General features: G+C 46.4%; 1 protein-coding gene across 2 annotated transcripts in view; it reads left to right on the plus strand.

The window, feature by feature from the left end:
- Window positions 1-27,491, plus strand: part of LARGE1 (LARGE xylosyl- and glucuronyltransferase 1) — a 539,462-nt gene that overhangs the window by 236,603 nt on the left and 275,368 nt on the right. For both annotated transcript variants that reach the window (XM_039230459.1, XM_039230458.1), the window contains 2 exons: window positions 4,204-4,499; window positions 19,338-19,420. In XM_039230459.1, coding sequence (XP_039086390.1) covers window positions 4,204-4,499; window positions 19,338-19,420 — 379 coding nt within the window. The remainder of the gene's footprint in view (window positions 1-4,203; window positions 4,500-19,337; window positions 19,421-27,491) is intronic.

Below are 27,491 nucleotides of genomic sequence, written 5' to 3' on the forward strand. Positions count from 1 at the left end.
CAGTACGATCTGCGGGCTGTTCTTGGTCCCTGCATTCCTCAGGGTTCTCCAGAGAAATAGATTAATAGGGTGTGTGTGTGTGTGTGTGTGTAAAGAGATTTATTATAACTGGCTTTTGCAGTTATGGATTTGGTTGAGTCCCAGGATCTGCAGGGTGAGTTGGCAAGCCAAAGACCCAGGAAAACTGACAAAATAATGCCATCCAAAAGGCTCATAGGCTTCAGACCTAGGAAGAGACGCTGTTTCAGTTCATAACCAAAGGCAGGAGGAAAAAAACAAAAAAAGCACAGTATCCCAGTATGAAGACTGTTAAGTAAGAGGAAGTCTTTTACTGAGGGGAGGGTCAGCCTTTTTGTTCTTTTGAGGCCTTTAACTGGTTGGATGAGGCCCACCCACATTAGGGAGGGCAATCTGCTTTACTCAGTCTGCTGATTCAAAGGTTTAAGCTCCTCCAGAAACACTCAGAATAATGTTTGACCAAATATCTGAGCACCCTGTGGCCCACGTAAGTGGTGCACAAAATGAAACCTCACAGTCCCCAAAGTATTCTACAATAAGGGAAGCATGAAAATTATATAAGTTGACCTTTAGAAACTTCTAGAGAAATTGGACTCTGCGGCAGCCCAAGCATGTGATCAGTAGACTTGATGGACAGGGCATAGGCCCATTTGTCAAATTCAGCTGATGTATTGCATGTGGGCAGGCTGTGTCCTGGGTACATGTGTTAGGGCCAGATGTTTATCCAGGATTGACTAGGAGGAAATTTCTGGTCTAAGAAGTCCCGGTGTGTTTACAGCTGTTGACATAGGCCGTAAATCCCATGTGATGGGCTTTGTGGCGACGAGCTGTGCACAGAGCTGGGGAAGCGCTCCTAGGAGAGACCAGAGCCCATAAGAAGTCCCTGTCACCAGGGCATGCAAACCACCTTTAAAAAGGCTGACATTTTGCTGTCCTAACCCTCCCCCCACTTCCTACCCAGAGGGCTAGAACAAACCACAACAAAGAGGTCAGGAGCCAGAGAGATGAGCAGCCAAGGAACAAAAGCAGGACTCAGGGTGAATGAAATTGGAATGAGCCGTGAGCAGGGCAGGGCAACAGGCTCCTCTTGCATCAAGCGGCATTGGGATCCATCCGCCAGGGAAGAGACGCGGGGTCCCAGTGCACGCGAGGCCAGGGAGAGTTCGGGCTAGAAGGCCCTGAGGCACATCTCCAGCATGCTCTCTTTCGGAAGTAACCTGACCTAGGAAGAGGAATGGGCAGCTCAGGAGAGCCTACCTTTAGAACAAACCAGAATCATGCTGTTGACTGAGCACTTCCTATGTGCCAGGTGCAGGCCACAGTATGTACATTGCCTTTCCCAAAGTCGGTTCCCCTCCTTAAGGCCTGGCATTTATTATTTTGTATGGCTTCATTGTTGAGAAATCTGTAGGGCTTTATTTTTTATTTTATTTTTTAAAGTTTATTTAGTTTGAGAGAGGAAAGAGAAAGAGTGTGAGCAGGGGAGAGGCAGAGAGAAAGGGAGAGAAAGAATCCCAAGCAGGCTCTACATGGTCTGGGCAGAGCCTGACGTGTGGCTTGAACTCATGAACTGTGAGATCATGGCCTGAGCCAGAACCAAGAGTAGACGCTTAACTGACTGAGTCACCCGGGTGCCCTGAGAAATCTGTAGAGCTTTAAAGTGGAGAAAACACCTGCAGGCCTTAGAGACCTAGGTTTGGTTAAAACCATTTGGGGTCTAGGGGCACCTGGGTGGCTCAGTGGGTTAAGCGTCCAACTTCGGCTCAGGTCCTGATCTCATGACTTGTGAGTTCAAACCTCATGTCATGCTTTGTGATGACAGCTTAGAGCTGGGAGCCTGCTTCGGATTCTGTCACTCCCTCTCTCTCTGCCCCTCCCCACCCCAAATAAATAAACATAAAAGAAAACCATTTGGGGTCTAAAGAAGGGTGGAATATTGATAGTTTTTCCTCCTTGCTACACTTGGAATTGTAATTGCTTGGGGATTATATAACTATGACTTTATTTATAAGCACGTAATCAAAGAATTACAGGCATGAAAAAGTGGGGCATTGGGAAGGGAGTCAGAGGAAGTGATGACTCCCTTGGGAAGCCTACCTGCTCTTCCACTTTGCTTCTGGATGAACTTGGACCTGCCTGAGGCTGAAGGGAAGAGGGCTCAGAGATGCCACAGGCCAGAATAAGCCAAGGTTTGTTGGCCCTTTTCTCAGAGAACAGCTCCGTGTTCAGAAAATGTACAGCCTTTAACACGCTAATTTACGTCATCAACTCAACTTACCTATAATACCACTTACTCTTACTGGAAACTACCAGAACCATTTGCCCAATGAGCGGCAAAGCGCTCAGAGCTTTGTATTTCCTTGTCTTACTTAAATTCCCATCGCACTTCTGAGGTTAACATTTTTCCTCCCATTTCAGAGACTGGCAAACCTAAGCTCAGAGCTTTTAAGCAATCCATCCAAAGAACGAATTTCTAGTTTACCTTTGTTGTGAATTTTCTGGTGCTTCTGGGACCCCGCTATGCTTCCAGAGCTTGCTGGGTACCTTCCTAAATGTTGTTGCTGTTGCTGTTGTTTTCCCCGTAAGAAAGAAGACCCGTCAGGCCCCAGAGCATCTGTACCTCTAACTCTGAGCACTTTCGAAAGCAGGGGCATGGCCCCATACAGTCACGGAAACCGTACTTCTGCTCAGGCTCCACCCTGTTGGGAAGGCTTAAGTGTTTAGAGTCTGTTTCCTCATCTGTAATGGAAGCACCAACCGGTTGCCACCTGCTTTTGCTGTGATAACCTGGGACACTATCTGCACAAACCACCCAGCACTGCACAGATCCACAGCGGGGCCCCGATGCTGATCTCTCCCCACCCCTGCTCGAAGGGTCGATGCCAGTTGACCAAACACAATTGCCATCAGTGGCCTATTCGTTTTTATTCTCGGTGGAACTAATTCGGTTTTACCAAACAGGGAAACAGGTTTCAAAAGCCTGGGTCAGAGCTCGTAATCGGCCAGTGCGGTGACAATACAACCCTAAGTAACCTGCGATCCCGTGTCCCCACACGCTCAGCCTCGGCCTCTGATCTGTGGTCCTGGGCAGTGGAAGGCAGCGAGTCCTAGATGCCACGTTGATAGGAGAGGGCCAGGAGCTCAGGTGTTTAACCCTGAGGTGATTAAGAGGGAGAGACCTGAGTCATGTTCGTGAAGGCCCAGAGATACATCAAAAAGCCCTGGGCAGAGGCCGACGCAGTACAGCAGCACAGGTGAACCCCGCAGGGTGTATGTAATTCATTGCATTCTTTGATCCGCAAGTTTCGTGAGTCACAGAGGCTCTCTGGGATGGTTTGGAAGCTCAGTGGGGTCTGAGCAGGAAGAAGAAAAACTTGAAGTATGGAAAATGAGAAGTTTTTTTTTGGCGAGTGGCTAAGAGAGGGTAATTTTCTAGAGATGTTATTTTTGCTTAGTATTCTCTAAGGCAGCCGTGTTATAGCTGGCTACGCGGATTTCTGCAGCATAGGAACAGAGAGGACAGACAGCCTTGGGTGTGTCGTGTTCCCGGGGGCCTGTGTACAGGGTGTGGTATGCTAAGTATCTTTGGGAGATGGGGGTGTTACATTCATAAAATGGTTTAAAAACCCATAACTCTCTATAGGGCCTCTTATGAAACTGTATTTAAGTGGAGAGTGTATAGGATGAGGCATAAGACAGACCTGGGTACGAATTCTGATTTTCCTGGGAGGTGATACCTCAGAAACAGGGTTTTGAAGGATGAATAGGAGTTCACATAGGAAAACTAAAATGAACTTTGTCATTATTAATATTTGTTCTTTTTGCTGTCTTTCATTTTCTCCTTTTCCTCATTCCCTTCCTTCTGCTATACTCCTTCATATCCATCTGTGTTTTATTGAGCACAAAAACGTCTACCAGGAAATGTGCCAAGGTGGGAAAAGAAGACAAGGTATTTGATTAGGAAAAATTACAATCGTCCTCTCTAAATAGCGTGTTCGGCTTTATCGCCTCCTAAGTCATTCTGTTCTTAACTTTGTCCCCAGATCAGTCTGGATGCGTCTCTCGGTCGGTCGCTCACTTTGGATCCACTTGCCCTCGAGAGCGGAGCAGAGGCGTGGGGTGCGGGTCGGGGCTCAAGATGTGCTTCCTCGCGGCTAACCCGCCCTGGTCTTTCCGCCTCCGCAGATGGGAAGCCGGGGTCCCTGTCTCCGCTGGAGTCGCAGCCACACAGCCCCCGTTACGCGGCCGCCGGCCAGCGCGAGAGCCTGGAGGTGCGCGTGCGCGAGGTGGAGGAGGAGAACCGCGCGCTGCGCCGGCAGCTCAGCCTGGCGCAGGGCCGCGCCCCTGCCCACCGCCGCGGCAACCACTCCAAGACCTACTCCATGGAGGAGGGGACCGGGGACAGCGAGAACCTCCGCGCGGGCATCGTGGCGGGCAACAGCTCCGAGTGCGGGCAGCAGCCGGTCGTGGAGAAGTGCGAGGTAAAGAGCACCCCGCACCCCCAGCCCTAAACCGGGAGGCGGTCCAGAAGCCAGTGGCCCGCCCCCCTCGCAGATGCCACCGGGAAGCACCGCTGGGTGCCCGCAGAGGGCCGGCATTCTTGACTCCGGCCCACGTGTGAACCTGTCAAGGTCACTGCCATTGCCTCTGGCCTGGCCAGTCGATTAGCCTCTCTGAGCCGTAGTCTTGTCATCTGAAAGATGGGTACGAGAAGGCCTGTAGCACAGAGATCTTAAGAGGAGCACAGGGGTGGAAACAGCTGCTTCCTTCTTTGCAGTTCGTTTGGACCCACTCAGGGTTTCCACGCCTAGTTGTCATCCTGGGGACACCCGCTAATTTAGACTATGGTGTGAGTGGTGTAACCGGAGTGGCCACCTCCTCACTTTGGGATCAGCTTCTGGAGCTCAGAACCAGAGACCTGTTGCTTCTCTAAGGCAGTGATTTTAAACTTTTATAACTGAATGTCCTCCCCCCCACCCCAGTAACTTTCTGTCTTAGTAACTCTTTGGACGTTTGGAGAACTTACCCACCCTTCTCCCCACCGGCCTCATCCCTCTCGTTTGTGCTTCTGTGCACATTGAACACAAGTGCATGCACATTCGTTTCCTGATTCTCCTGGTTCCCAAGACATCAGAGCACCCCTGTTACAAGCAGGGCCTTTTGTGACCCAGACAAGCCTGAGTTTGTATCTGAGCTCTGATGGTTTCTGCTGTGGGTTCTGGAGCAAGTCACCTAACCTGTCTGAACTTCGGATGTCTCACCAATAAATCTGAGGAGATAATTCCTGCTTCATGGGGGATTTATGAGAAGTAAATGGGATGGGCCATAGAAAGCCACAGACTAGGTCTGGTTCCTAGTATGTGTTCAGTAAAGGTTAATTTTTATTAATTTTAGCTAGATATCTTACCTGCTGTTGCTTTATTCCCTTTCCTGGCCATATTCTTAGAATGTTAAGACTTCAACCCCACTAAAAACACTTGGCAAACTGTAACGTGTTGTTCCTGTGAGAGGGGTCCTTGGTTACATTGCTGATACTACAATATCGGTTATTAGTGTATTGCTGATACCACAGTCAGGGAATGTGGGGCTTCCTCAGCAACACAGGCTCAGTTCTGGGGAAGGTCAGAGGTGAAGGAGAGCCCTGTGGTTGGGAGGATTTGTTGTGGTTTCTCAAGCCTGGTTGAGGGCTGGAGAGGTAGACACAGGTGCATGGAGCCTGTCCAGTGAGAAATGTACACGCGAGTATGAAAAATAGGAAGCAAAGCAGGAAAGAACGTAGGACATGGGGAGTTGGTCAGGAAGCACAGAGAACCTGGGCCAGGAAGTGACTGTACTGCATTTTCATTCATTCTTTCAGCCGATAAATAGTTACTGGGCCTCTGTTACATATCCCACTCTGTTCCCTGTGGTGGGAAATAGCAATGAACAAAACTCCCCTTCTCTCATGTTGAGGTGGAACGTGGAGGAAGAGATGTGCAAGAAACAGAGAATTGCAAACATCGGGACTTGCTAAACGCCGGGTGTTTTTTTAGCCCTGTCTGCATGCCTAGTCCCATCCATTTAATCTCTCACTGCCATCGCCCGTGGCCTGTGGTACTGAGTATCTCTCTTTTACATCTTTGGAAATGGGGACTCGGAAGTGTTATCACCTTCTCCCACTTTACGCTGGTTTGGGGAAAGGCCCTAGTTTTGAGAGCTTGTATTCTTTTTTTTTTTTTTTTCCCCTTAAATGTTTTATTTATTTCTAGGAGAGAGAGAGAGAGAGAGACAGCATGAGCAGGGGAGGCTCAGAGAGAGAGGGAGTCACACACTCTGAAACAGGCTGCAGGCTCTGAGCTGGCTGTCAGCACAGAGCCCGACGCGGGGCTCGAACCCACGAACCGCGAGATCATGACCTAAGTGAAAGTCGGACGCTCAACCGACTAAGGCACCCAGGCGCCCCTTGAGAGCTTGTATTCTTGCCTGGGAGAAGGCTTGCTTGCGTTCTTGCGTGTTGTCTGCCCTCAGGTCACGGCCCTGATGTCACTTCAGGGTGGGTGATGGAACCCTGCCAGCCAGGTGGGAGGGTCCACGCAACCGCCTGAGAATCGAGGAGGTGAAAAGTGGAAAGGAAAAGAGAAAAGGAGGACACAGGTGGAGCAGAGGGTAAAAGTGGGGGCTTTCTCTTCCTACCACGGTCCGTCTGGCCAGCAGTTCCTTTCCTCTTTCTAAGGAGGGCTGGCGGCCCACTGACCTAAATCCTGGCCCCGTTCCCAGCTCCATAGCCACGTGGCACCAAGCAGGTTGTATCATTTTTCTGTGTCTTCGTTTCCTCATTTGTAAATTACTGATAAAAAGATAAAAAGCAAGCTTCTGCCCTGTACTGTGTCAGGGGTGACAATATATATTATAACTAGAGGCAGGCTCTCAAATAGGTGTTATTGGCATTAGATTTCACTGTGAAGTATTAAAACATCCCGACTAACCATGGCTTTGAGTGTTACTTCTCTTGATGCTTAAGAAGGCTGGAGGCCTTTTGAGTAGGGATGTCTGTTTAGGGATAGGGCTTCCTTCATGTTTTGCTCAGCTTGCTTGGCTGGCATTCCCAAGGTGGTCTCACGGTCCGTAATGACTGTCCTGTGTCTGCATTCCAGCAGGCAGGAAAGCAGCATTAAGGCAGGACATGCCGCCTTCCTTTAATAACACGTGTTAGACTCACGATCTGTTCTCCTTGGAGCACGTTGGTGGAAGAGTATTACTGCAGGACCATTGGCAGCGGCCACCCGGCTGCAAGGGAGCCTGGAAAAGTTAGGTTTTTATTCAAGGAATAAATATTCTTTGAAATAAACATTCAAAATGTTCTCTGCTTACGTTTTTGGAGCTCTGCTACTAGACCAAACAGATGTTAAGGTTACAGTGAACGTTCTCTCTCACACGGGTTGTGTCCAAATTTGATTGTGACTTAGAGTTACGTACCAGAAATGCATATTCTTGGGACCCACCCTATTATAGTCCTATTAATTGCAAATCTCTGGGTATAGGCTGCAAGAACGTGGGCTTTAAAGAAATCTGTGCAAGTAAATCAAGATAGTGGGACATGTTTGGAAGCCGCTGCTTGAAGGCACAACATAAACAATGGGGTTCTCTTTATCCCCTTGCTTTTTGAAAGATAAAGTACGAATATAGGAATTGAGACCTTGGGATTGTTGATTCTTATCATAACTTCTCTTTTAGTCTTTTGATTTGCACCTGGGAATTAAGCTTTCTTCATTTTCCTTCTCTTTCCCTGTGTGTCTTGATAATGTAACTTCTTAGGTCCTTAAGGTTAGATTTGGTAGAATTATCTGCGATGAAACCCTGGTCCTGTTCAGAGTTTCCGGAGATGAATTTGAGAGTCTTGATCGACTGGCGTCATATTTCAGCATGGTCTCCTCTGGGTCCACATTTACCTTGAGATGCTGACTTCATACCCATTACAGTATAAATGCTTTCTCTGTCTCCATCACTTGGTATCTTTAAAGATTTCAGTGAAGAAGCCATAGAGGCAAACAAGAAATGTCAGTCAGTGGAGTCCGCACAGAAGCCTCCCTTCGTCACGACGCTCTGCGATTGCAAGTGCCGAAGCTGGTCCTGACACCCTGTCAGAGCATAGCGCCTCATAACCAGGGATGTTGTCATCCTCTCTTGTGGCACTGAAACTTCTCTGAGGTATGACAAGTATTATTGGAAAGTCTTCTGTAACGATGCCGGGCTGTCAGCCGAGATATCTGGTGATGGAAACAATGGGCCCTTTCCAGTCCCTGCGCCCTCCTAATTATGTGGCCTTCTGAGAGCTGTCCGTTTATTCCTGCCTTTCTCTGTTGTCAGGGCAATGCTGTTTCAGCGAGGCACTGGCTTCTGTGTGCCACGGAGCTGGGAGCGGAATGATCCCCTTTGATCTCCACTCGGGCCGCGGCGTGTGTGTGGATCTGTGTATTTTCCGTGCGTTTCTGCGTTTCTGGTCCTAGAGTATTCTGGGAGTCCGCTCTGGTGCAGCTGAGAAGTCACGGGAATTGGAGTCCAACTTCTTGGCCAGGAATCTTTGCCTTTGTCAGTCACTAGTCACGTGAGCTTGGGTGATTCCGTTACCCTCTTGTAGTCTGTTTTCATCATTACAAAATGAGAATTACAATATGTCCTTCCCAGTGCAGCTGTGAGGCTGAAGCAAGGCAGTGGGTGGGAAGCTAATTCTGCAGGAATGTCTCATATACTTACTCTGGATGCTTCCCTTTCCTGATGCTCCCTAACACGCACCTAAAATGTAATGGCTTAAAACACTATTGGTCATTTTGTTAGGTCTCTTTTTTGGGGTCAAGGATTTGGAAAGAGCTTAGGTAAACAGTTCTCTTTTGGGGGTCCCTCGAGAGTTATCTAATTAGTTTGTGGCTAATGCTGAGCAGTGAGGGCTGGAGCAGTGGGCTCTGACCCAGCATCCTTCCTTCCTGTGGTAGACTCCTGTCCCTGTGGCTGGTTTGGACTTCCTTACAACATGGCGGCCCCAGGGAAGTTGACTGCCTCCGTAACAGCTGAAGACTAAGTACAAGTACCCCAGTGACCAAGAGACAACAGAAGCACTTTTTATGACTTGGCCTCAGAAATCACACAGGTGGCAGAAGTAGAAATCACACTTCTACTGATAGCGTGTGTAATCTTTTAGTTGGAAGTGGCTCAAAAGTTCACTCAGTTTTGTGGGGAAAAGGGTACATACCCCATCTCTCAATGAGAGGAATGTCAAAAGAATTTGTGGATGTACTGTAGTATAGCGACAATGAATATGCTATGGGAGGTCAAGTGAAAGGTCTCTCTGATTTGAGACCACCATTAGGGAAGTATGTCTCTCCCTCTACACCGTGCTTTGAGCTTCATTTCTCAGTATTAATGTAATAGCAATAAAAGTTAACATTTGCTCAGCCTTTAGAGTGGAACAGACACTATGCAAAAATTTACATAAAATATCTCATTCAGGCCACATGGAAGCATACTTTCTTTATTTTACACATTAGAAAGCTGCTAAGAAAGGTTCGATAATTATTTCAAAGTCCTACTGCCTGGAAGAGGTGGAGGTCACATTTAAACCTAAGCAGTTTACTTCTAGAATCTGTGCTTGGAACCTGGCACTACCGCTCTGTGAATTAGAATGCCTGGGACCCACACTTGGAGCCCCATCTGGCAGGTGCCTCACCTCGAAGGCTTCAGGGTGACCAGATGTGATGGAGGTCATCTTTCACCTTGGGGGCTACCACAGACCTGTGAGAGATACTCATTTCTCAGTAGGTTGAGGCAAGAATATGTCTGTTCTTGTCAAAGAAGTTCTGTTTTAAATTGCCTTCCAGATTGTGACTGCGTTTGTTAACTTAGTAGGGGTGTACTGTTTTGCTTTAGGCGTTACGTTTATAAAACTTGACATCTTGCAGCTTCATTTTCTGGGCCCCTACCTAACTATACGGTATTTCGATCAATTGTTTTTATGAGGATTTTACCGAATAGCTCAGCAGTAGAGGGCTTGCCATCCTTCCGTATATATGTTGCTATTGGAAGATGCCATTGCAGTATTTGGATTCCGATTTCATTAGCTTCATAGGTGGTCTCTGGGGCTCCTTCAAGGATGTAAATCTACTAAAATATCTTCCCGAAATGTCAGGCCTTGGAATTAGGGAATGGTACAGCTGGAAGGAACTTAGTAGGATTTTCTTATGCGTTGATTTTCAGGGAATTTTAGCGCCTATAGCAGTAACTTAGGTTACCTCCCCTCCCTGAATCTGGTAATTATTGCTTCATACCAAATTATGCCCCCCAACCCAATGGCTTCACATCACAAGCACCTATCATGTTGTACAGTTTATGAAAATCAGGAATCTGGGGGCAGCCGAGTCAGACATTGCGCTTATAGGTTTCTCATGAGGTTGCAGTTAAGATATCTGTGACCATCTGTCGGCTTGACAGGAACTGGTGGACCTGCTTCAGAGATGGCACAGAGACATGGTTGGGACCTCAGTCTCTTAGGGTTGCTTGAGCGTGCTCATGTTGTGGCAGCTGGCTTTCCCCGAATAAGTGATCCGCAGAACAAGGCAGAAGCCACCATCTTTTTTTATGATCAAGCCTTAGGTATCATATACCATTACTTCTGCCGAGCGCTATTGGTCATACAGACCGACCGTGATACGATGTAGCAAGGGCCACACAAGCTGACAGGGATCATTGGGGACAGTCTTGGAGGTGGCCGCCACACCATGACAATGGCAAGGGGCCCTGTCTCCTGCAGTCTCTTGTCTGTGTTTACCCTGGAGCTGTCCTACCTTGATCTGTTTTCTATATTGTACCCTCTTATTACATTTTATTTACAAAATGTGCCATTAAACAACAAGTAAAGGTACAACCCTCTGGTTTGTAAGGATGATGATGCTAAACTGGAGCAAAATAAAGGATGTGTCCTAATTTTACACAGTTGCTACCGTGACCCAAATAACAAATGATTCCAGTGGTTTCTTTCCACATTCCTGTGTCTTTTGCCCTCTTGTATGGGAGGAGGGTGAAGGCAACACCAACATTTGACACAACAGAGGGAATTGGGCAGCTCCGAAAGCCCTCCTTTCAACAATGGTGGGGGAGGGGGGAGGAGACTATCCCAGTCCTTACTTGAAGGAGAGTTGGGGATAAGGGCAGAAGGAAAGAAGCTGATGCCTGACCTTCAAGAATATTTAAGGCTCAAGACCTTGAAGGTAGACCCTTCAACATACTATAAACTCTTACATTATTAGTAATACTATTGATTTCTGATACTTATCTCCTACTTACAGGATGCCAGGCTCAAAGCCCTTTACACGAATCATCTCAGTTAATCTGTCCAGATTTCCGTTTTTTATAGATGGAGAAACTGAGGTTACAGTAGGTGCCAGCGGATCTCGAAAGATGGGGAGGAGTTGGCTAAGTGAGATGAAGGACTAGGGCGTATTAAATTGAGGGCACATTATGGAAGCGAGGAAACCTAGCAAGCCACCCAGCTTGACCAGAGCATGAACATCATGAAAAGAAGCGGGCAGGGCTTTTGGTGAGAATGATGCTAACCATGTCTGCTTTCACTTTTTGAGCAAGCATTCGATCCCAGGAACACACTTTACGTGTGTGAGCCCCTGGACTCTTAGTCATCCTAAATTTATAGCTGCGGAAGCTTGGGCTTGGTGAGGCTACATGGCTAAAAAGTGAAGGTCTACGTTATAAATCTTCTTTGTTTTTAATTGTGGTACAGCAAAGCCACTTAACATGAAATTTACTCTCTTAAAACTGAAGTGTACATTTCAGCAGTGATAAGTATATTTACATGGTTGTTCATCGGATCTGTAGAACTTTTTCATCTTGCAAAATAAACTATATCTGTTAAACAGCAATGTTCCCATTTTTCTCTCCCCCTCCCCCCAGACCCTGACAACCACCTTTCTGCTTCCTGCAAATTTGTCTACTTTAGATACTTCATATAAAGGGGATCAGATGGTACTTGTCTTTTTGTGACTAGCTCGTTTGACTTACCTTGACGTCTTCAAAGTTCACATTGTAGCATGAGACAGGATTTCCTTCCTTTTTAAGACTAATATTTAAGACTATTATTTAAGAATAATCTTTCGTTGGAGGTATTTCCCACATTTTGTTCATCCATTCATCTGACACTGGACCCTTGGGTTTGCTCCCACCTCTTGGCTCTTGTAAATGATGTTGCAGTGAACATGGGTTTGCAAATATCTCTTTGAGACCCTGCTTTCAATTCTTTTGGCTGTATACCTAGAGATGGGATTGCTGGACCATATGGCAATTCTATCTTTAATTATTCCAGAGACCACCATATTCCTTTCCACAGCAGCTGTACCATTTTATCCTCCCAGCAACGGTACACGAGGGTCCAATTTCTCCACATCCTTGGCACAGATTGTAAATCTTAATTTATATGATATTCTGCTTCTTCTGCTAGAGAAGTCAACTGCAAAGTGATCACCACGGGCTTTGCAAGAATACTTATCAGGTGGCCGCTTCTCCCCTCCAACTTTGCCTTTCTGTCCCATATCGCCTCTGGCTTAGCGCACATTGAGGGACCCCTGAGATGGAGTTTCACATGCAGTTATGAAGGCGTGCCCTGGGGGCCAGCACCTGAAGCCTCTGTGGGATTTATTGAGGGTAGCTGCCCCAGCAAACACAGTTCTCTGCAGGAAAGGCAATTCCTGGCAACCGGAAGGAACATACACACATCATTGAAGGGGCATTTGGGCAGCATATCACACCATGGTTAGGTGATTGCAGTAGCGTCCTGACCTTCCTGCCTCTAGCTTGCCCCTTCTCGCCCCTCCCCATGCATGTGCACACAGACCTGCTCTGTTCTCAACAGGTAGCTTGAGTGATTCTTTTAGAATTTAAGTCGGATCATGCCATTTCTCAGCCTTGAACCCTCACGTGGCATCTCTCTTCACACAGAGGAAAAGTCAAGTTCTTCCGGATGGCTGTGACCTCTAGAAGGTCTTCCTCACCGTCTGGCTGTCTTCTTGTGGATCGTTGCCATGCAGCCTGGCACGCTCTTTTGCTCCCTGCTGTTGCCCCAGCACATGCAGTTGAGTCTGGCACATAGTGGGTGCTCAGTCTATATTTGCAGAATGGTTGCTGTTTTGGTGAATGTGTGTAGGCTTTTGGGGTCAGGCGGATCAACCTCAGGTAGGGGTGTAACATCCACCAGGCATGGCAGGTCAGTTTGGGGCTGTATTCAGACAGTGCACCTGCTCTAGATACCAGTTAGACTTCTGTTGACTCACCCTAAAAATCAGTCTCCCCGTTTGATATGTCTTCCGTGTAACATTTGGGTTTCTGATTGCTGACAATACTCTGTTCTTTGTAACATAGGAAAACCCTACAGTGGGCCAGAAATATGCAGGATGGAGACTGCCCAGTGGTTTATTTGTTTGTTGTGCATTTATTAGGCGTTGGCTATGGAGAAGGTGCTTGAAGTCCCCAGTGCAGGGTGGTCCTTCCGTCCTCATCCTTGGGCCCATAACCCCTTGGTTCCTCCTGCCCTTACTGCTGAGCCCCTGACAGCTTGGCTCCCATTATAGTCAGGAGGCATCCACTTTTATTTTTAAATGATTTTTAATTTTTTAATTGAAGTATAGTTGACATACCATAGGAGGTGTCTACTTTTATTTTCTACAGGATGGAGATAATTTTGTCTTTTGGGTCCATGGTTTCGTATTTAAAGGAAACAGATTTCTATCACTGCTTCCCAGAAGAGTAGAGATGCCCTTGAGGTTTGTAAGATGATTTTAGATGGCTCGTTAGCAATATATTTCTTTCATTTTAATAGTTACCTGTGTGTTTTATTGAGACAGGGTGGTATGAGTTTAACAGGACTGTGAATTCAACCCCTCAGTTTGCAACTGACTCGCTGAGCCAAAGACACTTAACCACCCTGTGTCACTCAGTCTTCATCCTGACGTTTAGAAAACTCTGGATGTTAGGAAAACTCTACAGAAATACCCCTGATGCATGCTTTCACTTTCCACGGTTACAGTTACCTGTGGTCACGCTGGAAGCAAATGACCCTTCTGACGATTCGTCAAGTCAGTAGTAGCCTAACGTGCATCAGAATGCCCACGTCATTCCCCTCATCTCATCTCAGCATGTAGCCCTTTTATCTTCTTCCTTCATCCCAGGAAGAGCAAGTACAGGACAATATGATACTTAGACAACATCCACACAACTTATTATAGTATGTTGCTATAATTGTTTTGCCATTAGTTACTGTTGTTAATCTCTTATTGTGCCTAATTTATAACTTCCACTTTATCCTCAGTGTGTATCTATAGGAAAAAACATAGTATATACAGGGTTTAGTACTTTCCAGTTCAGGCGTGCACTGGGGGTTTCGTGGAAAGTATGCTCCGTGCACTACTGTATATAGAAATTCTGCACTGCTCTTATACAGGATCCACCAAGGATCATAGAGGTTAAGTTACTTGCACAAGGTCACTCAGCTGGCCAGAGTCAGAGATGCAGCCACCACCATCCAGCTTTCCCAGGGTGGGGGCGGGGGATGGTTAAAGCACAAAGATGCTGAACAGTTTGTCCTTATGCTGTTGAGCCAATGGGTGAATGGCATCACTTCACGAGGTGCACCTTCTTGCCCTCACTTGTCTGCGCACAGCAAGCCAGCGTAGCGCCCATTTTCATGTCCATTTTTACAGACAAGCCATTGAGGCTCGGGGACATTGAATGACTGCTCCGAGGCCACACAACAGCAGCTTAGCTTTGATGTTGCAGCTCAGACCAGATCTCTTCACTCGTGTTGGGTTTTTCCCACAAACCCTCTTCTAGCTCTGTTCCTGTGTGCTTCTCCCCAGCGGCCTGTCTTCCTGGAGGCCTGCCTCCCTGCCTCTTCCCCCCCACCCCCCCACTACGTCTGCAGCTGCAGTCAGAACATGGGCTGAGCCTGACTCCTCACAGCACAGCTGATACTGATATTCAAGTGGGGTTCCCCCCTGTCTCTCATTCCAGTCTCTCTCATAGTGTTGGTGGGGGAAGCAGAGCTACGCACGGTATTGATACTTCTGTTAGGGGCACATTTTGCCACCTTCCCTTAGTTTTTTTCTACATTTCTTTTAGGACAACGGTAACTTTTTCCCCGCGTCCATATTTGAGAAGACTTTTCTTGGGTGTGTTGGGGTTGGGGGAGGGAAGGCCAGAACACAGAGAATGTTCTTTTTCAGCTTCTCTTGAAGGCTGACACACAGAGTTACAAATCCCAGGTGGCCCTGAATGTCAGGAGTGACACTTTCCCAGGTCCAGTCACCGGAATGCCCTCTCCTCCCAGAAACCCTCAGGCATCCGCTTGGCCTAGACGGTGCAGGCGGCTCTGGGCTGCAGGGACTGAGGTCCCCATCATAGGATCCTTTCCAGAGTCTGATGGGGTTGTCTGGTCAGCTGTCTTTCTCTGTCTTCTTTTCACCCCGGGAGACTGATTCACCTTTCCGTCCAGCTCAGCATAGTGCCTGGTGTTTCAGGGTCCCCAGAAATGCCCACGTCACGCCTGAATCCTTCTTGTAAGTCCTAAAAGCCCCTGTCCCTCACTCGACCCTAGTTCAGCTATGTCATGTCTCAGACGCAGTTTGTGGATGGGCTGAGCACCAGATTCAGGACCAAAGGGGGCGAGCCCGGAGCTCTGTGGGCCTCCTTAGAAAGAACCTTTGGTCCCCGTGTCTGAGAACTTTGTCAAGCTGCTTCACGTTTATAGATACAGCTTCTGCATTCTCAGGTTGGTTACACTGGTGCTCTCCTACCTTTTTGTGAGCTTAGGATTCAGCAGTTTATCTATGAATGCTTGAGAGTCCTCTGTGCTTCCCTTCCAGCCACCGAGACCAATGTGAGGCTAAGGAAGGGTCATTGGAATTGGTCAGGCCCTGGCAGGCAATCAGTGGCACTCTCGAAGGAGGTGGGAAGGATTTAAGGCAGCCGCAGACCTGCAAACCAGTGGGGAGGGGGGTGGGGTGGAGCCACTTGATTCAACCCCTGAATCAAGGGGTGGGAGGCGGGTGTCCTGATGGAGCCCAGCAGAATCAGAACTTGGGGGAGGGGGTTCTGACAGGTACACAGGACCTGATCTCTCCTTCTTCCTGCCCTTAAGTCTCCCAGTGACCAAACTCCGCCAGAAACCAGAGGCCTTGGGAGCCTAGTTATTCAGTCTGTAAATATCAGGCACTTAGGCACAGAACAGATTGGAAGAGGGTAAGAGTGAGTCTGGAGGCGCAAATTAAGATCATCACCCCAGCCCAATCTGAGCTCTGTGACCAGTAAAGGCAAATATGACATCTGTATAAAACGTAAGGAAGTCCTGATGGCTGGCCACCAGTCACCAAGTCTGATATTTTAGATGCTTCACTTTGAGGAGATGAATGTCCAAGTAGTTGTGGCCATTGGCCATTTTTTTTTTAAGTTATTTATTGAGAGCGAGCGAGCACAGAAGGGGCAGAGAGAGAGAGGGAGAGAGAGAGAATCCCAAGCATGCTCTGTGCTGTCAGCACAGAACCTGATGTGGGGCTCACACTCATGAACCACGAGATCCTGACCTGAGCTGAGGCCAAGAGTCAGACACTAAACTGACCAAGCCACCCAGGCAACCCTGGCTATTGGGCATCTTTAATAAGAGATGGGACACTTGAATGAGACACTTGAAACCTGGACTCTTCAAAATCAAGTTTTCACGGTGAGACCGTATTTGTGACTCTGTTCTTTGAAGGAACATTCATCCCTATCTCTCTCCACTCCAAACCCCTGACCCATTCTTGGCATTCACTTCTATACCCACGAAAGCTGGGACCACCCAGAACTCTTCCAAGAGCGTGTTCACAGTGCTCCAATTTTCTGCCTTCCTGGGTAGCAGGGCCTTGCTGCTACGGCTCCAGATGATGAATTTATTCATGGTGGCAGGTGTATTGGATGAAACTAAAGAGATTGGAAAATTATGTAAAATGTTTGAGAATGTGCACGCTCGTGCTTTCATTTAATGGGCCCATTTTAAAAAGCCCCTGAACCCTGAAGCCAAGACAAAGTTTGATATCTCAGAGGCCGCATGTTTAAATATTTGCAGTTGCAAAGAGCCTGATTCAGCGTGCTTTTATCCATTCTTGTCCCCTTCCTGGCTATGCCTCCTGCATCCAGGCGTTTTCCTATTCATTTCCTTCGTGATTTAAACGGTGACTGTTACATCCACATAACGGTCTTTCATCCTGAGTCTTTTGGAGATATTATGCAGAGATAAGTGATGGTGTCTTCGTTTACAGGTGGAGAAATTAAGATATGCATACATTAGACTCAGTCAAGGTCGGGTTGGTAGCTAGGGGGTCTGAGTTTCCCTGCAGCCTCTCTTCTTCTTTCTAAAAGCCGAGTTTCCCCACAACAGCTCTGTGACCTTTTGGGCAGGGTAATTGTCTGTTGAGGGGCTGCCCTGGGCCGTGTAGGGGGTCGAGCAGCATCCCTGGCCTCTGCCCACCCCCAGGACTGACAGCCAAAAATGATTCCAGACACTGTCAAGTGTTCTGGGCAGCGTGGAGGGGGATGAGTGTTGCCTCCTACGGAGACCCATCGCCCTTCCTGCAGAGTCATTTAAGATCCTGGGCATCAGAGATTGTGAGTTCACTGGTCTGAGGTGAGGCTGGGGCACAGGGTTTATTTTATAAATCTTTCAAGTGTTTCTGATGTACTATCAGGGTTAAGAATCTCTGTTCCAGAATTCGAATCCCATCAAAGCCTGAGTAAACTTCCCTCGGTGATGTTGCAGTGGGGGGAAGGGGAGGGTGGGGTGAGGATGGGGCAGGTTAGTTGGCCTGGGAACCAGGGGTCATTGTCCTGAAAGCCTGTGGGGGAGCAACCAGGATATCAGAACTGCTTTTTTATTTTTATTTTTATTTTTTACTTTGTACTTTCAAGTAATTATGGACTCCTGGGAAGTTGCAGAGGTCGTGCGGAGGGTCAACAGAACTGTCTTTTGAACTGGCTGATGAGAATAACAGGAGTCCAGAAGCCATGCCATGGGGACAGGGGCTCAGAGTAGTTCTGAACATGGAGATGGCACCTCTGGAGACCCCTCCCTTTAAGTATTGGGTGCCAGAGGGAACGTGCTGGCTCTGCAATACCCCCAGGACAGAGCAGGGCTGGGGTGGGTGTGACAGAGCAGGGCTGGGGTGGGTGTTAGGAGGCGGGTTTCAATTCAAGGTGGGCTGTGCTTCGGCAAAAGGGACAGCATCGAGAGGTGTGACCCCTCCATTCTCTGAGCTGTTTTGAAAGGCTGGATGACTTTCTGTAGGGGCTTCCCTGGGACTGGGCTTCCCAGTTTTTGTCCAGTTGCCACAGCACAGAGGACAGCCATGCCTGAGGGGGCCAGCCCTGCCTGGTAAGCCTTGAGATCTCGCTTGAAGAGATGAGTGGCTTTGTCTCCTATAGTTCACTGACAGCACACCAGGGTGCCTTGGGGGACCCCCATCTGGGAAGCCCAGCTCTAGAGAACATCTCTGCTATGATCGGAAGGCAGTGTGCCAAGCACCGTACTTCACTCTTGGTATTATTCCCTTATGTGCCCTGTGACCTTCTGTAGGACATGTGTCATGGCCGTGTGTTACTGTGAGTCACCTAATGCCACACCTCTCCCAGGGTCACCCTGGGCTAAAGGAGGAAGCCAGGATCGATTTCTGGAGCCCGAGCTCTTAACTGCTCAGATGAGATGCCCCAAGAGGTCCCCTTCGGTTCTGCCTGTCTTCAGTTTCTGGGATGACATCCCTGCTGGGGCCCTTGTTACAGATGGGCCCTTAGAGGTGTTCGTTGATCTTTTTGCCTGGTCAGGCACCCCTAACCTGAGTTATCTTGCAAGAGCATTTCCCAACTCTGAGCCATCACTTCTCAGTCTGAGACCCCTGATTGTCACTTCTTCCTTTCAGGATATATTTCTTTCCTCTCTCATATGACCAGTTGTCATTGTCTCCCAGCTTGGGGACAGGGGACTCACTGTTTGCCTATGTGAGCCAATTGGCCTTTCTCTCATCCCCAAAATGTAATTGAAAAGAGCCTTAATGGTTTCCAAATGATGATAGCTCCATAAACCGATTAAAAAGGCCTTAATAAAACTCTCTCAAGTTATTTTCCACAGCTGCAGACTATGCCCTTTGTTTTCTAATGATCCCAACAAGAAATGAGGGTGATTTTTATTTTTCATGTGGTCTGAAGCACCAGGAAGGCCCTCTTCCATCTGTCTAACCGCATACCCTGTTTTCTTTGCTTCCCAGACAATCCACGTTGCTATCGTCTGTGCTGGATATAATGCCAGCCGCGATGTTGTCACCTTGGTCAAGTCCGTCCTGTTTCACAGGTAAGCACGGCTGTCGTTCTCTGTGGGCTCATGCGTGGGGCTGGGGTGCATGGCTCATGCGTGTGATATGTGTGTGTACTTCATGCGTGTGCCTGCCTGCCTGCACACTTCCTCCGGGGAGAGTTAAAGAAGGGCAGCATTTCTCATCAATCACTTAAGCTGCTGTGAAAATGTGATTTTTGTCTGAAACTCCGGAGAGATTATTGTGTTAATAACGTTTAACAGGAGCAGTTAGGTGCTGTCCCACAACGTTTAGGATTATAGCTCTTAGACCTAAAGGGACGCTCAAGGACACTTCAGATTTGAGGCTTCCATTTCTTCATTGGCTTCCCTTGCCCGATGGTCCCCAGATCTCTATGTTGACATATCCCTGTTGCTAGGTTGTGTTATGGACTGAATTGTGTTCCCCCAAAATTTATCTGCTGGAGCCCTAGCCCCTTCCCCCTCAGAACAAGAGCTGTATTTAGAGATTGGCCTTGAAAGAGGTAATTCAGTTAAACTGAGGCCAATATGAATGGACCCTACTATAGTAGGACTGGTGTCCTACTACGAGGAGATTGGGAGACAGACTCACATAGAGGGAAGACCCTGTGAGGACACACAGAGAAGATACCCATCTACAAACCCAGGAGAGGGGCCTCAGAAGACACCAACCTTGCCAGCACCATGATCTTGGACTTCCAGCTTCCAGAACCATAGAAAATAAATTTCTTTTGATTAAGCACTCCCTCCCCAGTCTGTCGTATTTTGTTATGGCGGCCCTAGCTAGCTGATAATTTTCCAGTTACAGCCTGTCCCATGTCTGGGCATTTCTAACAATTGGAAAGTCTTGCCTTATATTAAACTGAAATTTTCCAACCTATAGATGATGTGTGTGGGTTCTTGTGGATCCCCATGGAACCAGCCATACAAAGGATAGGGTCCTTCTCCACCCGGAAGTAATACTGCCTCTCCTAAGGCCTCTCTTATCCAAGTTAAAGAGCTGCCATTTGCTTCTACTTTTTTATTTTTTTTACAGGACCTTTCTTCTGTTTTTTCTACTATTGATTGATTGATTGATAGATTGATAGACCTATTCAGGATGTATCCAGAATTGAGTTTGTAGTTTTAGCCAGTGTCCTTGGCTCTGTTCTAACATTCTTACCAGAGGTTTAGATGAAGCTTATCTATGGCTGTAGCCAAGATGCAGAAGGTTCTGGGCAGTATGAATAGTCAGAAGAAGCTCTTAGATCTCAACTGAACATAGATTGATGTCAAGTTAACGCCTGAATCTAGCTGTCAGTGCTGAGTGTGTAATCTCTCTCCTGCGCTTGGCCTTCCAATCCTCACAGATCCAGCCTCTCCAACTCTAGGTGATACTTTTAAAAAGGCAAATTTGATTTCTCCAGACCTTTCAATGGCTTCTTGTGGAGGAGAGAGACTTGAGCAGGGTCTGTCTAGACCATCAGGACCTGATGTCATTCTCCCCCCCCCCCCTTGCTGATACCTCACTCTCCAGCAACATTGACCTGCTTGAGCTCCCACCCCTCTCTGCCTGTTGTCTATTTGTCCATTTCTCACCTCCTCCAACGTCTTCCTCCTCGCAACCTGGCAAACTCCTTATCCCTCTAACAGGAGGCCCACCTGTACCTGTTAGTGTGGGCTGGGGCTCCCCTTCTCCCAGCCCATAATACTCTGTGCATCTTTCTATTACTGGACTTAGTGCATCGTGTTTTATTTCTCTATTCATGTTATGTCTTTTGTGGTCAAATATAAGCAACCATATTTCTGTATTCTCAGTATCTTAGCAAAGGTCTTCACATGTATTAGGTGCTCCAGGAATGTTTACTTGTTTCACAGGTGAATCTGGGGAACTTCATTAATAAATAACCTGAAGATAAAGTTATTCAACCAGTTAACTAAGAGATCTAGCTCAGACCTGGTTTGGTTAGACATTTGTTCACTCTACAGCTGAGTGATTTTCAGCAGGTCATTTTAACCCTTTAGACATTCATGCTTAGGTCACTTTTCCTTTTGCTGTGAATCAGTTCACCCCAAAATTTATTAGGTTGAAGGCAAAATTTATTAGCTCAGATATTTAAACTGAACTCCCCTGGGTGGGTCTTTGGGTGGGTGCCCTGATGTGCCTTTAGTCAGCTAGCAGGTCAGCAAAATGTTGGATTCCCTGCTTTCCATCCGGGAGTGAGGAGATCCCTGCCTACCCCCCTTCTCAGCCCCAGCCCTGGAGTGGGCCAGCGGGAGTCCTGAGTAACCAACAAGCAGAGAACGAAGTCGGCTGCTGGGAGGGGCTCTTAGTTCTCACCTCTTAGCTCTGCCCAGTTGGTATTGGGATTTCCGTTGCACATCTCAGGAGGAAATGGGAATACCAAATAGAGAATGACCAAGTGGGGCTCAACCTCATGCCTTCTGACTTAAGGTGAGATACCCTTTCTACATCACCATCGCTCCTGTGAGGTTTTTGAGACTCCCTGTGGCTCTTCAACCTTCATCTGCTTCAAACCGGGCATTTTGTCCCATAAGCACGGAATTAGATGAGTGACTCTCAGCCTTTTTGTGTTTGTTTCTCATCACCACTAAAGAAGTCGGGTCCCTCCCTGATTGGGGAGGAAAACCCCCCATTTTAGAGAAGAGTATTTGCATGATTACAGACAGCCAAATGTGCTACCTCTCAATTATGGCACATGTTAAAGCCATAAAAACGTTTTTGCGCTGTTGGGTGTAAATATTATCGCTGTTGCTTCAGCTACAAATCAAATAATTCCGGTAGTTGCCGAAACCTTAAGGAATCCCATTGAGTGTAAACTTTTACTCCTACAGTAACTGCTCAGCACAAAGATGTTACATCTAAAAATAGCATTAGATTTATAATTGGCTGCGGATGGCATGCCGTGCTTTGGTGGCGGCCTGGGGATGTGAGAAGAAAGCAGTTCTTAGTAAGCATTAGGACAGTTCCGCACGCCACGTCAGTGACGACTTGATCTTCATCCAGATGACCACTTAAATCCCTCCCATCCTTGAAATTCTACAAATGAGAATGTCTGTGGATTGATGTGCTGGTGATAATGACTTGAGATATCAAGACAAAAGGACTTTTGAAAGACTTTCAGCTCAGAAAGTCCAGCTATAAATAGCTTCACTGCTTCCGAAGCACGTTATGGGGATTAACCAATACACGGTTATAAAATACTTTGGCAAATGAAGTACCTTTCTAATGTTAATAATAATATAATAATAGTGGTGTAGGATGCTACTTTTGGCTTTCTCTGTTAATTACAGCAATTAGATTTATTTTCCAGGCAAGATTTTCAGCAAATTTTCATTTAAGGCTTGCTTTATTACATCAAATCAGTTTTACTTCTGCAGTATGCCTGGTGACAGTGGACACGGTGCATTTTAGAAGAGAGTGGAAGAGTGATACACCCCTATATACTCCTACCAGAACCAGAAATTGCTATAACCTTTTTGGAAAGAAATTTTATGGTGTTATGCCCAAGACCTTGACCCTGTATGCCTACTTCAGAGACTCTTATCTTAAAAGGATAATCCTGGGGGCCTGGATGACTCAGATGGTTAAGCACCTAACTCTCGATCTCGGCTCAGGTCATGATCTCACAGTTTGAGTTCGAGCCCTGCATTGGGCTCTGCTCTGACAGCAACGGAGCCTCCTTGGGATTATCTCCCCCCACCTCTGTCCCTCCCTCTCTTCCCCTCTCTCTCTCTGTCTTTCAAAAATAAAGACTTAAAAACTCTTTTAAATAAAAGGGTAATCCTGACTGTAGAAAACACTTTTATGACATGCTGCTTATAATCATAAAAATTTGAATCATACTGGGGTGCCTGGGCGGCTCAGTCAGTTAAGTACCTGACTTTGGCTCAAGTCATGATCTCACCGTTCGTGAGTTTGAGTCCTGGACTGGGCTTTGTGTTGACAGCTTGGAACCTGGAGCCTGCTTCGGATTGTCTGTCTCCCTCTCTCTCTGCTACTCCTCCATTCACACTCTGTCTCAGAAACAAATAAAACATTTAAAAAATTAAAAAAATTTGAATCATACTTAAAAACAATAAGACTAAATAGTAGAACACCCTTTTATATAGTAAAGCATGTTCTCAGTTGGTGGACAAATTATACTTTATGATATAAGTGATAACACAATTCAAAACATATGCATCATATTCTACGGTATAAATACAAGCATGTATGTGTCACATGTGTGCAGATGTGCATACATATGCTCAAAATACTGGTAGGAGAAAGACTAGCAGAGACTTTGTTTACAAATGGAATTTTCCATGTTGTGTTTGGAGAGGTAGAAATAAAGGTGATCTTGTTTTTGTTTTCTCTTTACATATATTTTTGGTTATTTCACTGTGCAAAGAAAAAAGTGGATGAGAAAGAATAAATACAAAATATTTGTGAACAAGGGTTTACTTCATAGAAAATAGAGCAATATATGTCCATGGAAGGATCTTTAAAGGAAAATGAGGGACGGCCTGTAACTCCAATCCCATTTGCAGATAAACCGGGAAGTGTAGCCGCTCTGTAAGGAAACCGAGCTTTTAGTGAGCAGAGGAAAAAAAATTACTTAGTAGCTAAGTGTTTAGCTCCTGGGCAGGAAGGTGGGCCAGCTAGTAAACATTTAATATTTGTTTGCTGGAATGATCTACTTATTCTTACACTGTACAGTCCCGTTGGCAGGAAGAAGCTGGGTGATTTCCCTTACTTTGCATATCAAGCAGCTGGATTTTTGTTTTTGTTTTTTTGTTTTTTTTAAAAACTTCACTCGTGCCCCTGAAGAACATGGAAGATAAAACAGCCTATTTGTGCCCAGTCTCTGCTTCTGTCTCTAATTTTGTTACTGCTTATTCAGGCTTAAGCTTATTATAGAAGCAGAGTCTAACTTGTGAAGGGAAGAACGTAGGATTTGAATACAACAAACAAACAGAAGTAGGTTCTGATTCTGGTCTTGACATCTAAGAGCCTGATGGCCCTAGTGAATTCTCTGTACTTCTTAGAGCTTAGGCTTGCTCCCTAACCTTTCTTACAGCCCTGCTTGACTGTCAACAGAGATAATCATTGTGAAAGATTTCTGTACTGTCTTTTCTTTTCTAGATGGCCCTAGTGAAGTCTCTGTACTTCTTAGAGCTTAGGCTTGCTCCCTAACCTTTCTTACAGCTCTGCTTGACTGTCAACAGAGATAATCATTGTGAAAGATTTCTGTATTTTCTTTTCCTCCCCTCCCCTCCCCTCCCCTCCCCTCCCCTCCCCTCTTTTCGAGGGAGAGAGAGCACGGGAGCTGGGGAGAGAGACAGAGAGAATCCTCAGCTCAGATGGAGCCTGGCGCGGGGCTTGATCCCACGACACTGGGATCATGACTTGAGCTGAAATCAAGAGACGGACATTTAACCAACTGAACCATTCAGGCGCCCCTGTATTCTGCTTATTAAACAGATATGAATGTAGCTCTCACTCTGCATCAGGCTCTGTTCTAAGTGTTTTTCAGATGCTCCTGCAACTCCAGGAAGGTGGGTGCTATTACCACTCTCTTTTAGAGAATCTGTATGTTAAGTCCTAGCTCAGTGTCACAGAGAGGATGCTCTGAGCTGGGTTGGAACCTAGTCAGTCTAGCTTCTAAATCTGAGCCCTCAACCGGAGGGGAAAACAAAGTTACTATTTTGAATATCATTATTCTTTCTATTTTTAATCCTCATTTTGGGTGCTCCTGTACACATTGTTTATTACTGTGATCTCCGTAATCACCCCTTCATCCCTCCACCAAAGTATTATTTTTGAGGTGCTGAGTATAAAGTAAATAGTGGTTTTAAAGGCTTGGACATTAGTGTTTTCATAAAACTTAAGAAAAAAGCATGGAGGAAAGGAAATGGTAACTCTAAGGTGATGGTTAACTTAATTAGCTTGATTGTGGTGATTATTTCACATTCTACACACATCTAAAAATATCACCTTAAACATTTGTAATATATTTAATGTATACCTTAAATATATACAGTTTTTGTCAACTATACCTCGGTAAAGCTAGGGAAGAGGAAGTACCATGGTCATGTGTTATCTTTGAACAGGAAGGATACCTATGCTGTTTGGTCATACAGGTACATGAAAAGCCAAAGAAAAGTAATTTGTGTAGTTCAGATACCAAGCATCACATAGGCCATTGTATTTGACCTTCATCCCAACCCGGTACAGTAGATGCCATTATCCCCACCAATGGATGAGGAAACTGAGGTTAAATAGCGTGTTCAAGGTCACAGATAAGTAAATGATGCTACTGGGATTCTAACCTTGGTTCTACCAAAGCCTGGAATCCATGAGGCATTTTGATCCTTCCTTCCTTCCTTCCTTCCTTCCTTCCTTCCTTCCTTCCTTCCTTCCTTCCTTCCTTCTCCCTCTCTCTCTCTATCTCTCTCTCTTTCAAAAGTTGCTCTTTACTTATCCCATTAAAAGCTTTTCTGATGTGATGCTGACTTGTCCTTGAATCTACCCATATTATCAGTGCTATTTCTCTTACTTCAAACCAGGAATGCACACGGAGAAACCCTCATTCTGGCCGATATGTTTTTCTGCAATGAGTTCTATTAACTCTCTAAGTGTAACAGATTCACTGAGCATTGGAGGTGCTGTCACGGGCTCTTTTTCTAAAAATTGCCATTCCATTGTAAACTTAATAATTAAGGATTATTTCAGCTCAGATGTCCCTGTATATTTTAATAAAAGCAGACCCTGGTTTGCCTCAAGGGGCTGTGGCACATTCCTGACAAGATAAGAAAGGAAAAGCAGAGAGGAAGCTGGGGTTTAATCATCTTCGCCCTTTGTATTACCATATTTACTGCATCCCAACCTGCAACAGGGGAGCAGTTAAGGAGACCAGCGTCAGCAGGGGCTTTGCTCATTATAAGTGAGATCCACAGGCTCTGCTGAAGATGAAACATGCACTTGCTTCTTTCTTTGCTGTAAAAGCGTGATCTGGTCTGAATATAGACCAGACTTAATGTCTGTATCATTCAGGCCCCGGCAAGCTATGTGGGACTCATTCTATATTAAGGTGTTCTGGCCTGTTCATGTAGAAGCCTTTTCTCATGGGCTCAAAGCAGTGCTCCCCAAATGCATATATAATTGGCGGCTGATATAAAAGACTGTTTTAGCTGTTGTACAGAAATAAAATTAAATAGCATTGAATCATCTGTTGAGGAAACTATAGTGTGTGTGTGTGTGTGTGTGTGTGTGAATAATAAAAAATTCTGGGTAAGTGCTTATCCTTCCCTTGGTGAAGTTTCATCACTGTAAATATGTCCTTAACATCTGTCTAACTCTTGCTAATCTCCTGCTGAACAAAAGAGAAAAGGTTGCAGGCTCTTGGCCTTTGGCTGATTTTGGAATTTGAAGGGGCTGTATCACGGAAACTTTTTCTTAGGGCACCGGGGTGGTTCAGGTAGGTAAGCGGCCGACTTCAGCTCAGGTCATGATCTCACGGTTCATGGGTTCAAGCCCCACGTCAGGCTCTGTGCTGACAGTTCAGAGCCTGGAGCCTGCTTCAGATTCTGTGTCTCCCCCCCTCTCTGCCCCTCCCCGGCTTGCACTCTGTCTCTCAAAAATAAACAAACATTAAAAACCACAAAGAATTCTAACCTTCCCGAGCTAGGAACTGAATGTAACCTAAAACTCAGAAGTCACACCTGGAGGAAGAAATGCCACCTTTATTGCAGTTTGTTCTGGGCTATGGGATGTTCTTTCAAATGTGGGCACCTTTGGGCTCTATTTCATCCTGATCAGTTGGGTTTCCTGGTCCGGTCAGAGGCCGACCTTGACAATTGCAGTCCTACCGACACGGCAGACCGTTTGCCGTCCAGCACAGCTCCCTGAGGAAGGAAGCCCGGAGGCGGCCGAGTGGACCAGCTCTACCTCCCTCTCCCAGACCCACCGGTCACTTCCCGTCTCAATTAAAGGAATAAGCGTAGAGATTTGATTCACATCCTGTAATAGTCATTCTTTAAATGTGTACAGTCTGTTGGTTTTTAGTATTCGCAGAATTGTCCAACTATCACTGCTTCCTAATAT

The sequence above is a fragment of the Hyaena hyaena genome, unplaced genomic scaffold (genome assembly GCF_003009895.1).
Source record: "Hyaena hyaena isolate Hyena2069 unplaced genomic scaffold, ASM300989v1 scaffold_46, whole genome shotgun sequence".
In the NCBI taxonomy this organism is placed as follows: domain Eukaryota; kingdom Metazoa; phylum Chordata; class Mammalia; order Carnivora; family Hyaenidae; genus Hyaena; species Hyaena hyaena.